The sequence below is a fragment of the Phalaenopsis equestris genome, unplaced genomic scaffold (genome assembly GCF_001263595.1).
Source record: "Phalaenopsis equestris unplaced genomic scaffold, ASM126359v1 Scaffold000428, whole genome shotgun sequence".
In the NCBI taxonomy this organism is placed as follows: Eukaryota; Viridiplantae; Streptophyta; class Magnoliopsida; order Asparagales; family Orchidaceae; genus Phalaenopsis; species Phalaenopsis equestris.
The window spans coordinates 1,817,820-1,830,571 of NW_018164869.1; the positions used below are offsets into that span (position 1 = coordinate 1,817,820).

The 12,752-nt window shown below is 37.6% G+C and overlaps 2 protein-coding genes across 2 annotated transcripts in view; both read left to right on the forward strand.

Annotated features, from left to right (window-relative positions):
• The first annotated feature begins 1,576 nt into the window (after positions 1 to 1,576).
• Positions 1,577 to 4,810, forward strand: LOC110027506 (serine/threonine-protein kinase-like protein CR4). The gene has a single exon (XM_020728972.1). It carries the CDS (start codon positions 1,987 to 1,989, stop codon positions 4,633 to 4,635), a length of 2,649 nt encoding a protein of 882 aa, XP_020584631.1. The 5' UTR covers positions 1,577 to 1,986; the 3' UTR covers positions 4,636 to 4,810.
• A 4,549-nt stretch (positions 4,811 to 9,359) lies between these two features.
• LOC110027441 (tetrapyrrole-binding protein, chloroplastic) overlaps positions 9,360 to 12,752 on the forward strand; it is a 13,180-nt gene continuing 9,787 nt past the window's right edge. The window contains exon 1 of the mRNA XM_020728886.1: positions 9,360 to 9,432. Coding sequence (XP_020584545.1) covers positions 9,360 to 9,432 — 73 coding nt within the window. The remainder of the gene's footprint in view (positions 9,433 to 12,752) is intronic.

A 12,752-nucleotide genomic window follows, 5' to 3' on the forward strand; every position in this document is an offset into this window, starting at 1 on the left:
GATCTTAGTTTAGCTCAGGTGGTGCCTTGCCCTTATAATAAATCCCTTTTCAATGCTCCCAAAATTGGACCCTTAGACCTTATAGGCTAGAAGGTACCGTTTAAATTTTTTTTTTAAAACCCTTTTCAACCCTTGCAAATTCTTTTGGAATATGCTAAGATTAAGTTTAAATTTTCTAAAAATATAAAACCTAAGGCCCAAATCCATGACTTTCAGACACTCTGTATTAACCATCGATAGACATTGAATCTTTTTTTATCAAACCATAAGTTGATTCAAGTTCAATACCTTTAAAGGGATGAACCTTATTCAAGCCTTATATATTACACATTCTTATAGCCAACATCAAACCTCTCACGGCCTTAAGACCCATTAAAGAATACATTTAATACCTATTGAATCTTCCTTATGGATTAAAGAGGTTTGATCAAACTATTTGACTATTTGTTAAATAATATTTTAAATATATACTCCAACTTAATTAAATCTAAATTAAAATCCAATGATCCAAATTGGCTTTAGCATTGATTCTAAGTTATTGTAATGCATTGTAGAAACACTTTGGATCATGGTTTACTAAGGTCAAGCCAAATGGAATATAGTTTCTATATGAAAATCTTAAAAAGAGAATAAAATATAATGTACGACCCAATTAAAATACTCAATTATGTACATGAGATTACAAAATTTACTCTCCCCATAATTAAATAAGATATGATTACAAAATTAGAAGTACTTGTTTGGTATCATCAGATAGTGGTAAAAATTATGGAGATGATAACAATGAGCAGACAATAATGATAAGGTGATGATAGTAGGATGATGATGATCAAGATACGATAGTTGAACAATTGTTATTGAATAATGACCAATGAGTAATAATAGCTAAATATAAGGTGTTGGATAATAATAATTATCAATGGTGGACATCAACATTTTTTTTTTTCCAGAGAATGCTTTAGAATTCTTTAAATCTTCAAATTTTCTTTAATTTTATCTCGTTTTATGTAGATAATGAAGCCCTACTAAAAAAAATTTGAATATTTGTTTGGCTCTTGTGACTATGCCAAAAGTTATAGAGGATTTCATCAAATAAGAATGATCGAGTGATGGTGGTTAGATAATACTGATTATGGTATAATAGACCAATAAAAACTTAATGATAATGGATAAACATTTATTAAGGATGGTATTGATCATTAAGTTCTTAAAATACTCACATGCCACAAAAAAAAAAACAAATGAAAAGGTAGAAATAAATTTATTTGGCTGAAACCATCAAATAAAATATGTTGGAATATACACTTGTTGAGAGTTAATGGACTTTTATTTGAAATATACATACTCAAAGTATTTAATAACTTAGCTTACAAATTAGTGTAGGTTTCTTGGAGAGTCAAATGAACCTCCATGAACCGCGGTTATAAAGATAGATGTAATAATGATTAATGATTAAACAAATTGGCAGTTGAATAAGTTGAATCTCTACAGAATTCTTGGGATAAACTATCATTTAAAATAATCCACCGAAGGCAATAAAAAAAAGGAAAAATTGATTTATAAAAATTCAAATTTATTGAGAAGTGTGAGGAGATCCAGGCATAAAGCACCACGTATTTATTTCGCATTTACAGTCCTCACCTACAACCAGGAAGTCCATTTAATGCTCTTCAATGGCCATCTCTCTCTCTCTCTCTCCTCCGTTCTTCTGTGAGCCATGCCCTTTGCAGCTCAGAACTGGCTTCTTTGCAGCTGGGGAGCGAGTGGCTTGAAGAAAAGGATGAGCTTTTTCCTTCTTCCTGGTATGGGCTCTTCATCTTTGCTTCCTTTCAGTAGTCTCAGCACGCGGATAAAGAATATTTGAACGCGAAGTTATGGAATTTGTCCTGCAACTCTTGATAACTTTGCTAACCTAGAGGAAGAAAAGAGAGAAGAACCGAAAAAAAATCTCATCTTGGAAATCATTTCAATCTCCCGGTACACGCAATGGACTCAATAAGAAACAGATTACTCACTCAAGCTTTTGCCTTTTCGCTCTCAGCTGCATTTCTAACTATAGGGATCTCCGCCCTCGGTTCAATGTCCTCCATTGCCGTCTCCTACGGAGAGAATGGCCCCGTTTTTTGCGCTCTGGTACCTGATGGCTCTCACCTTGTTCGCTGTTTCGGCACTGATGCTTCAATTGTCTATGGTGCCCCCTCCAGGCTTCCCATGCTTTCCCTCACAGCTGGTGATAGCTTTGTCTGTGGGCTTCTGTTGGATTCAAGCCAGCCCTATTGCTGGGGAAATAACTTCTATGTACAGATGGGAGTTCCTCAGCCAATGGAGGAAGGCGCCGCTTACTCTGAAATCAGTGCAGGCGATCACCATCTCTGTGGAGTTCGAAAACAGCACAGAAGATTTCAAAGCAGCAGTTCATTGATTGATTGCTGGGGCTATAACATGACTGCTTCTCTGAACTTCGATGGTGAAGTTACATCCCTAACAGCTGGTTCTTTGTTCAACTGTGCCTTACTTGTTCGAAACAGAACTGCATTCTGCTGGGGAGATGAGACAGGAAGCAACATTATCAGTCTAACTCCAAAGAATCTGAGGTATCGATCCATTTCAGCAGGCGGTTTTCATGTTTGTGGGATTTTAGAGAATTCTCGTGTTTTCTGTTGGGGCAGGAGCTTAGCAGTGCAGGGAGATGTGGATTTAGCGCCCGTCGATCCAATGCTTTCGGTCGTCGGTGGAAGATTTCATGCCTGTGGGATTAAGAGTGTGGATCACATGGTTCTCTGCTGGGGATTTTGGCTTCAGAGCGGCGTTCCGCCACCAAAAAGTACCAAATTGTATGAGATTGCTGCAGGGGATTATTTCACTTGTGGTGTGCTTGCGGATTCTTCTCTTGCTCCGCTCTGCTGGGGAACAGGTGGTCCGTGGTCGATTCCAATGGCCGCCTCGCCGGGGATCTGCAATTCGAATCCTTGCGGCCCCGGATTCTTCGAGTTCACCCATCTGAGCTTGCCTAATAAGTTCTGCAGACCAGTGAACTCTAGAGTCTGCTTGCCATGCAGCAATGGCTGCCCTGAGGAGACTTATCTTTTAAGCTCCTGTAATGCGACTTTGGATAGAAGATGTGAGTTCAATTGCACCCATTGTGTGTCTAATGAATGCTCCTCATTCTGCTTGCAGAAGAGATCGACATCCCCAAACATGTCTTCTCTTCAAATTCCAATTTTTATCTCAGAACTGGTCTTTGGAGTCGTGTTGGTGAGCTCTGTTACCTTGGTGGCTTTCCTCTACGTTCGATATAAGTTACAGAGATGTAAATGTGGAGCTAATGAATTGAAGACCTCAAAAAATCGACCTTGTTCATTCCAAAAGGAGCTGGTGAAGATCCAGCCTGACCTGGAGGACCTGAAGATTCATCGCGCGCAGATGTTCACCTTTGAGGAATTGGAGAAGGCCACGGGAGGATTCTGCGAAGAATCTCAGGTTGGAAAGGGGAGTTTTTCCTGCGTGTTCAAAGGAGTTCTGAAAGATGGAACTGTTGTTGCAGTAAAGAGAGCTATAAGAGCTTCAGATCTGAAGAAAAACTCCAAAGAATTTCACACCGAACTCGACCTGCTTTCGAGGCTGAACCACGCGCATTTGCTCAACCTACTGGGCTACTGCGAGGAAGGAGGTGAAATGCTTCTGGTTTATGAGTTCATGGCTCACGGCTCTCTGTATCAGCATCTCCATGGAAACGAACCGGGGTTGAAGGAGAGATTAGATTGGGTCAAAAGGGTCACCATTGCCGTCCAAGCTGCAAGAGGAATCGAATACCTGCATGGCTATGCCTGCCCTCCAGTCATTCACAGAGACATCAAATCTTCAAATATTTTAATCGACGAAGAACACAATGCTCGTGTCTCTGATTTCGGCCTGTCCCTTCTCGGTCCAACAGATAGCAGAAGTCCATTATCAGAGCTTCCTGCTGGAACGCTGGGCTACTTGGATCCTGAGTACTACAGGCTTCACTACCTCACGACCAAATCTGATGTTTACAGCTTTGGTGTTCTTCTGCTTGAGCTTCTCAGCGGCCGAAAGGCGATCGACATGAGATTTGAAGAAGGTAACATTGTTGAATGGGCGGTTCCGCTGATTAAATCTGAGAATATCACAGCCATATTAGATCCAGTTCTGAAACCTCCAGCTGAAGAGGAGGCGCTGAAGAAAATTGCGATTTTTGCATGTAAATGTGTGAGGATGAGAGGAAAGGATAGACCTTCAATGGATAAGGTGACGACAGTGTTGGAGAGAGCTTTGGCTCTGTTAATGGGGAGTCCGTGCAATGAGCAGCCGATATTGCCGACGGAGGTGGTGCTGGGAAGCAACAGACTGCACAAGAAGGCCTCGCAGAGGTCTTCGACGCAGTCGTGCTCGGAGACGGAGATGATGGAGGGGGAAGACCAGAGGATTGAATACAGAGCTCCCTCGTGGATTACGTTTCCGAGTGTGACTTCTTCGCAGAGGAGGAAGTCGTCGGTGTCGGAAGGAGATGTGGAGGCGGTGAAGAATGGAGAAGGGAGGAGTTTGAGGTGTTTGGAGGAGGAGATTGGGCCTGCTTCTCCTCATGAAGAGCTATTTTTGCAGCATAATTTCTGAAGGGTAGGGTAGAAGCCTCTTTTGTAATTTTTTTCTTAATGGTTTAATTTGGGCATGTTTTGATGAAATGTTGAGGTGGTGGACTATGAGTTTGTGTTTTATGATGATTTAGGGAGATGAGTTTGTAAAGAATTAAGAATTGATTTTCTTATTTGGAGGATGGTAAGGATAATAATGGTAGCATCTTTTAAAATATGAATGATGTTATCAATGTTTGTACACATAAACTATGCTAGCACGAATTTCAAAGGAGATTCGACGAACCATGAGATAAGGGATATCAAAGGGTAGAGTCACCGAGAGGAAGTTTCGGGGGACCAAGACGCTGAATCAGATGAACCGAACTCAAAGCTAATTGTTATAATGGTAAGTATGTGGCACTAGTCAAGTGGTTTACTGAGTCATAAGACAAATGATCTCCTAAACCTAACACTTCGATGCAATCAAGCCCGAAGAAGGGGCCAATCCTTCAGATCCTATGGTTACACTTCGATGCAATTAAGATCAATTATCACCTAAACCTATGACCATTTGTTGTATGGAGACTCGATATTCTTGGAGTGTTTCCTCTGTAATGCAGATAGGGAAAGTTCTTTCATGGTAGATTAATTCTTCAAATGGATTAAAGCGAATGGACTCCATAGGATCAACGTCCAATGTTATTTGAAATTTCATTTAGACTGATATAATATGTAGGTATGACCTGTCACTCACTCGTTATCATCATTAATAATAGAATGTTGTTCGTCGACCAAGAGGTGAAAGACTTTTGCCATAGCCAAAAAATTAACTTGAAGTTTATCCATCCATTGCCCACAAACGGATGGATAAGCCGAAGCTACAAATAAAATCATATTAAACTTGTTAAGAAAGAAGGTCAAAGGGAAATCGGGTTGAGCTCCAAACATCTGTCTTATAGGCAATCTATACGATCCCTTCCAACGCGATTGAATAGACATCATTTATGTTGTCACACATAATGGAAGCAGTATTGCTGGTCGAATTCAACCCTCACAACCAAAGAGTGGCCATAGACTCTACACACGATGAGGCAAATATGGTTGCATAATAAGAAAAGAATAAGAACTGGAAGACACGTTTGACTTGTTGGAAAAAAAGTGAGCCGACTCGGCTCTCATGTTAGAGGAGATAAAAAGGAGGATAGTACAATACTATAACCAACATGTAAGGAAAGAAATTTACTACAAGTTAACTCATATTGAAGAAAGTCAACCAGAAAACATGCAGGAAAGCAATGAGAAAATCTTAATTATACATGAATTGGGTCAGTCATCGTTAGCAAAATGAGTTACTCCCAGAGCTTTCAAATTAAACACACATACGAGGAAAGAAATAACTTGCTCATGTAGTGGAGACAACCATAAAATATTTTACCCATAAGTTATATAACTCTGAAATCATAGAAATAATGGCTGCTTTAATTTTCATATTTTTTTACTCTATCAGACTGAAAGATGGAGAATCACTTCTCTACATTCTTGAAATTTCTGCTAAATTTGATTATCCACAAGGTGAGGAGGTAACTGAAATAACTATAGCCCGACAATTTAAAATAATATCAATTTTATCATTCAGGATAAAACTACTAATCTTAAGCTTGCTTTTAGGTCCAACCAAAATTCGGAAAACATTGGATGGAGTTCACTCATAAAAGATGATTGAACCCAGTCGACACTCGGGAAACTCGTTCAAAAAAGCTTCAACTGCCAAATTCACTCACTAATGGTGCATTCACTTGCATGGATAAAATCCATCTGTCAATGACGCTTTTCGTCCGAGCGGAGGATTCACTTAACTATTCGACCCACAACACCCATGCAACATAAAATTTTAATGTCACTTGCCCCATAACATAGGTCAAAGCTTTGGTGGCTCGATTGCCTTCTCACTTGCCATAAGATCCACAATGGGTGAAACACAAATAACCCCATTAGTGATTCTAGATAGTTCCCCTCGTGAAGACTATGACAAGGTTTACTTAATATGTCAAGCGTAAGGTGTGGCCCGTCTAAGGAGATGACTTAACCAAACGGTTGAGACAGGGTATCATAAGACTTGGGCTAGGCAAAAGCATAATAATTAAGTCATGAGCTCTCTTCAATCCTATTTAACTGCCCAACTCTACGATACTCTCCCAATAAAATAGCATTTTGATCCTATAAGCCATCTTGACATCACAAATTCACAATCTCAGTTCACCTATTATTTGACCTTCATTTTATGCAATTAAGCAGACTTCTCTTGCCATGATAACAACTCAACTCAGGTACATAAAAAAAAGGGAGAAGGAAAGAACTCCAAGGAGCAACCGATCAAAATACTCATTCAATTCTTTCGTTTATAACTTAACAAAAAATGGTTAATAAAAGTGCTCAACTGAAAAAAAAAAATCTTTTTATAGGAAACGATATGGTCACTCTATACATTCGTAGATTTGATATCATCCCATCCACTTCCATTACCTTGGTGGGCCTTCTCTTCCTCTAATTCAGAGTTGGTCACCAACATAGAGAACTTCTCAAGATTAACCCAGTCGGGAAAACTAGCTCAGCCTTTACCATATGGCTGACACAATACAAGACCTCCACCTAAAATTTATTCTATCATCATTTTATGTAGTTAAGCAAAATTTTCTTGCTAATATAACCACTCGGCTCATGACATAAAGGGAAAGAGCTCCAAATAGCAACTGATCAAAATACTCTTTCAAATTGGGTTAGCCCAGCTTTACTTAAGTTTGATTTGGATTAGCCTAATTTAGGCCGGGCTGACCCAGGTTTGCTTAAGTTTGATTTGGGTTAGCCTAGGTTAGGTCGGGTTAACCAGTTTTGTTTAAGTTTACTTTGAGTTGAGTCGGGTCTGAGTTAAGTTTAAAATTTGGTTAAGTCAAGTCTAAGTTAATTTAAACTTGAATTAAGCTTAGATTTTGGTTCATTTGGTTGAGACTTATATTGAGTTTAAAGTTGGGTTTTTGGGTAAGTTCTAAGTCGGGTTAGACCTATGTTAAGTTTAAGGTGAAGCTTAGGATTTAGTTAATTCAAGTCTAAGTGAGTCAGGCTTGAGTTAAGATTAAAATTGGGTTGAGTTAGGTGAAGCTTAAAATCTGGTTAGTCGAGTTTAAGTTGGGTTAGACCAGTGTTAAGATTAAAGTTTTAGTTGAGTTAGGTCTAAGTTATGGTAGTCCCAAACTTAATTAAAGTTTGAGTTAAGTTTGGTCTAGATCAGGTTAGACCCAAGCTAAATTAAAGTTTGAGTTGAGTTAGGTCTAATTTAGGTTAGGCCCAAGTTAAAGATAAGTATAAGTTTAACTAAACTTAATTTAAATTTTAATTTTTTTTTAAAGTCTGGTCTAAGTTTGATTAGACCTAAATTAAGTTTAAGATTTAATTATTAAGGTAATTTCATAATTAAGGGGATAATTATGAAATTAAATTTCTTAATGCTTTCATTAGGATGTAATCCTAAGATTTTCTAAGTTAATTTTTTTGTTTAATTTATATTTAAGAAACAACTTTGGCCAGAATGCAATGTTTATAATTTATTATCTTACCCCTAAGGTTTTAATTTCATTTTTAAATTTTCAGAGGTGAAAATGATCATTTTAATGCTTAGAGTTGTTGTCCTAATTTTATTTTTAATTTCTATTTTAATTAATATTTGTCTAATTTTTATTTTATTTTTTATAATTATTTTTCAAACAAATTATGATTTTGATAGGAAATTAAACATTTTTGTTTAGGGAGGTCCTCTGACTTTAAAAAAAAAAATCATTGAAAATCTCTAATGATAGAGGGAATAATCCCTGAAAATTTTATATTTTTCTTATTTATATTTAATTTTTATAATTAAAATACTTTTTGAAGTATTTATTAATTAAAAATTAAATATAAGTTAATTATTTTATTTTTTATTTTTATTATTTTACCTTTTGTTCACTGAGTTTAAATGAAATTTTTTTATTTTTATTTTTATTTATTGAGTTATGAATTTTTAAACTTTATAATCATTTTTTTATTTAATTAATTCAAAAAATCCTAATTACCTACTTAAACACGTCGGCGCCATGTCATCCCTCATACACTCTGAAACTTCATGCAACGCTCTGTTGTTCGCTTCCCTTTCCACGTGTGCGCTGAGGTGGACAATCCACTATCTTTATTTGATCATGTGGTCCGTCCGGTTCCATTTCAAATACACGAAGACAGATGGTATATGTTCATTGTCCCTACAGGACAAAGAACAAAGAATTGTCGGCACTTAAATCATAAGATCTCGTTCCACACTCAACCAAATTACATGAGGTTTGATCCTATAGCTTCATCTAAGTGATGCAAACTTATTTATACAGTTAAGTGGGAAGTCATTGTTCATTTTCTTCATAAAAGACCAAAATAAGGCTTAATTTAGAGTTTTGAACCCATAGCATGTCCCAAGCGGTGAAGCCTCGATTGGGGTTGATAAAAAATAGTTGCCTTGATGCCACGAAGCTTCCTCCTACTTCAATTTTGATTGAAATTGGTCCTAGCAATGAGATGGACCAAATGGGGCCACAGTCTATTCTAGGGTTATTGTAGGGGGTGCGGGAAGGTCTAATTTTGATTGAGGATGGAATATTGAGCCTCTATGAAGCTTTTGGAATGCATAATTAGGAGTTTGGAAGGGTCTGTAAATGTCCCTTGATTTTTTGTGGAGGAATTAGAGCAATGGGGGCTATATGGAGGCTTGGAAATGGTAGGGATGGGTCGCTCTTGACTATGGGAGTTAGGGGTTTGGGAGGTAGATTGGGGAGGTTAGTGTGTGTGTAGAGCTTTTAGGTTGGGGTTATTTATAGCCATGGGATGTCATGGAGGGAAGTTCTAAGTTGTGTGGGGATCTCTTGTGGCTCCTCAAAAGATAAGCATAGCGATTTCAAGAGCTTCGGTAGAGAGATGGAAGCTTTCTCTATTTTTGATGTTTTGACGATGGTGAGCTCTAATGGTGATGGAGGAGGCATGGCTAAGGCTTGATAGAATTAGAGAAGGCTTGGATTTGGTGGCTTGACTCAGTTTTGGTCATCCATGACTCCTCTTGAGTTTGATTTGGCTTGGTTTAACCAGGGAAACACTCAGTGGCTCACTAGTTAAATGAGCATGGTTTGTCTTTTATTGTTTGTTTTGTGTTTAAATTACTTTTAATTGAGTCTTATTTTGGTTGTACTGTCTTGAAGGGTTATTTGAGACATGTGAGTCATGGGTTTGCCTCTTAGAGTTACATGGCTTGGGCTTAAGTTGGGCCTTGAATGGTAAACTTGTATTTGGATGGTTGGGCTTACCATTTAACCCCTTTAGAATTAACTAATCTAACTAATTATACTAATCAATTTAATTTATTATTCCATTTGTTCTGAATAGGTTTGATCTAAGTTCAAATTGATAATCTTAGTGTTTTTGGTATGAACTCAAGTTGACTAATCTTTGGTGGTTTGATGTTTTAAAATTTTAATTTATTTTAATTTTGTATTAAGTATGTTTAATTTTAATTTCCTTTAAGGGTGTTGAGTATTTTAAAGTTAGGGTTGAATTTAGTGCATTTAAGTGGTTATTTGTTCTTAGGGTTTCTTTAAGTTTGGTGTAGGCATTAGGTGGGCTCAAACCTAACATTGACAGCTAAATTGTATTTTGATTTAAATGTTTGATGTTAGAATTTTATTATTTCAGTTTAGGGTTTTGGTACAAAAGAGTAAATTCTTCTCTAACTTAGAACTAGCCTTGCATTTAATGGGCTTCTTCTAAATCAAACAGGGGCTTGGGAGTGGTCAGTAGGTCATCACAGGAGTTCCCAGGACTCTAGGCTCCATGGGTTTTCTAGGGTATCCTCCATCTATAGGGATTCAACTCGGGGTTTTACCAATTTCAACCCTCATCATCTCAACAAATAGTTGAGGATTTGGGTTTATCCTCATGAAACCCTCAATGAACGTAGAATTGGTTTGAAGTTCTATATGGGTGAGTTCCATCTTTAGCATCTAAGAAGGTCACAAGGAAACCCTAATGCTAGATCTTAGGTTTCTATAGAGAAAAAATATTTCCTCACAAAAAATGAGGTTAATAGTATGCGACCGACCCACTTTTCTTTTTCAAGACCCGACACATCATGCCTGAGATGCTAGATAGAGAGGATCGTTATGAAAAACTTTTTCATGGTTTTCAGGCAACTTATGGAAGGGAACAAGGAAAATAAGGAGGAATCGTATGAAGCCTTTCCATTTTCTAGCAATGAGAGGCTTCCCTAGGCTGTTTCGAGATCTTTTCTTCTTCCCTTCATTTTCTTCCACCAAAAACTTACTTTCATTATCCTTTTCTTCCCCTTCCACCACCAATCTCCTGAAGAGGGTGAGAGAGCTTAGATAAGATTTCAAGAGCAAGATAAATGTCTCCTTCTGAAAGGAGAGCTTCTACTCGACTTTGGAGAAGGGAAGAAATCGCCATCTCGTACATAGGGAGAGCTTCCTCTCACACTTTGGAGAAGAAGAAGAAGAGCCACTCTCGTGCTTAAATAGATATTCATCTTTGCAACTGGAGATGTCATCAAACATTGCATAAGTGATACACTTATTCCCTTGCATTTCCTTATCTTAGCTAACCTCAGGATTGTGTTAGAGATTATTAGGGCTAGGTTGTTGTTTTCCTAGAGAAAGCCTTAGGATAGGAATCCGTTGTAGATGTTGACCTCTTCTATGGTGAGGTCTGCTTCCTTTTCTAGAGCTTAAGTTCTAGTAATAGGACTTCCCTACTGACTCTCCTATAGGACGAATATCGAGACTCACACTACTCAGAGATTCAAAACACTTCTTGACTCCTTGTAGTCTCATGTGTATGGTCTTAAATCCTCATTTCTTAGCTGAGTCGATTGAGAGCAACACATTGAAACTCAAGATGATTTCCCAAAAAGATTGATAAGGCCCTAAGGAGACCTTTGAACTTGGAGATTTTAACTTTTCTTAAAAAAAAAAAACAACATACACTTAGACCACACACATTCACATCAAAATTTACATACAATCCATTAATCAAAATCAAAATTAAATTTAAATAAAATGAAAGCTCTCATGACACAAATTTGAGATCCTTGAGTGCATGTTGAGGGGCATGTTGTCTAGAATGTTCTACCATATTTTGGTTGTCGCTTAGGCGAAGGTCGGTTGGCATCGAACGACTTCGATTAGACCAAAGGATCTCATTCACCGCGTCGCATGAAAATCAGACAAAAATTGGCCTAATCGTCAACAAATTCATCCAGACGACCCCAAAATGGACTACTCGAGAGCGTCTGGAACGTCAATTTTAACTAAGGGATCCATAAATAAATACCCCTTTAACCAAGCCCTTATGGTCGCAACCCCCGCGTATGATTCACCTTTCTTCCTGATTCGCTTGGCTCCCTACTTAGCCCAAACTCTCGCTCGTCACCTCCCTCACTCTCTCCTAAAGTCTACACTCTTCTTTCTCCCTTTTTTCGATTGTTCGAGAGCAAAGATCCTTCTCCCCTCTCTCCGATTATTTGAGAGTAAGGCTCTCTTCTCCCTCTCCCTTCTTCCGTTGATCTATGGAGCACTTTTGTTCAAAAAAGTTTTGTTTTCTATTATTGATTTAATGGCGAGGAACTTCATTCCTCTAACTTTTGCTTAACTGACATGGATTAAGAATGGATTTCTTGTTCTGTTTTAACCAGAGGATTTGTGAGATTTGCTTGTTTTCATAGCTGCTCTTATTTTCACCATCTGATGGAAGTCTTGGTTCATTTGATTGATTGGTTTTCTTTGTTAAAGTTCGAAAGGATAGTTAGAATCATGGATTATAATCCTATGCTTGATCTTGACTAACCAAGAAACTATAGATTGGTTCAGGTTTCCTTAATAAATTTAATTCGTTTTCATAATATCTCCAGTTTGATTTAAGCTTCTGAAATATATCACATAGCTGGACTTTAATGTTGTTTTTTACATGCTTACCACCTAAGTTATAAAAAATATATACATTGGTGGTGTATTGGATATGGTAAACTGATTAAGTGGTATACTCGAGGAAGATAAAACTTATATATATATATATATATAT

Bases quoted from the DNA above. Each gene is read 5' to 3' on its own strand.
- LOC110027506 (XM_020728972.1), top strand. From the start codon at position 1,987: ATGGACTCAATAAGAAACAGATTACTCACTCAAGCTTTTGCCTTTTCG.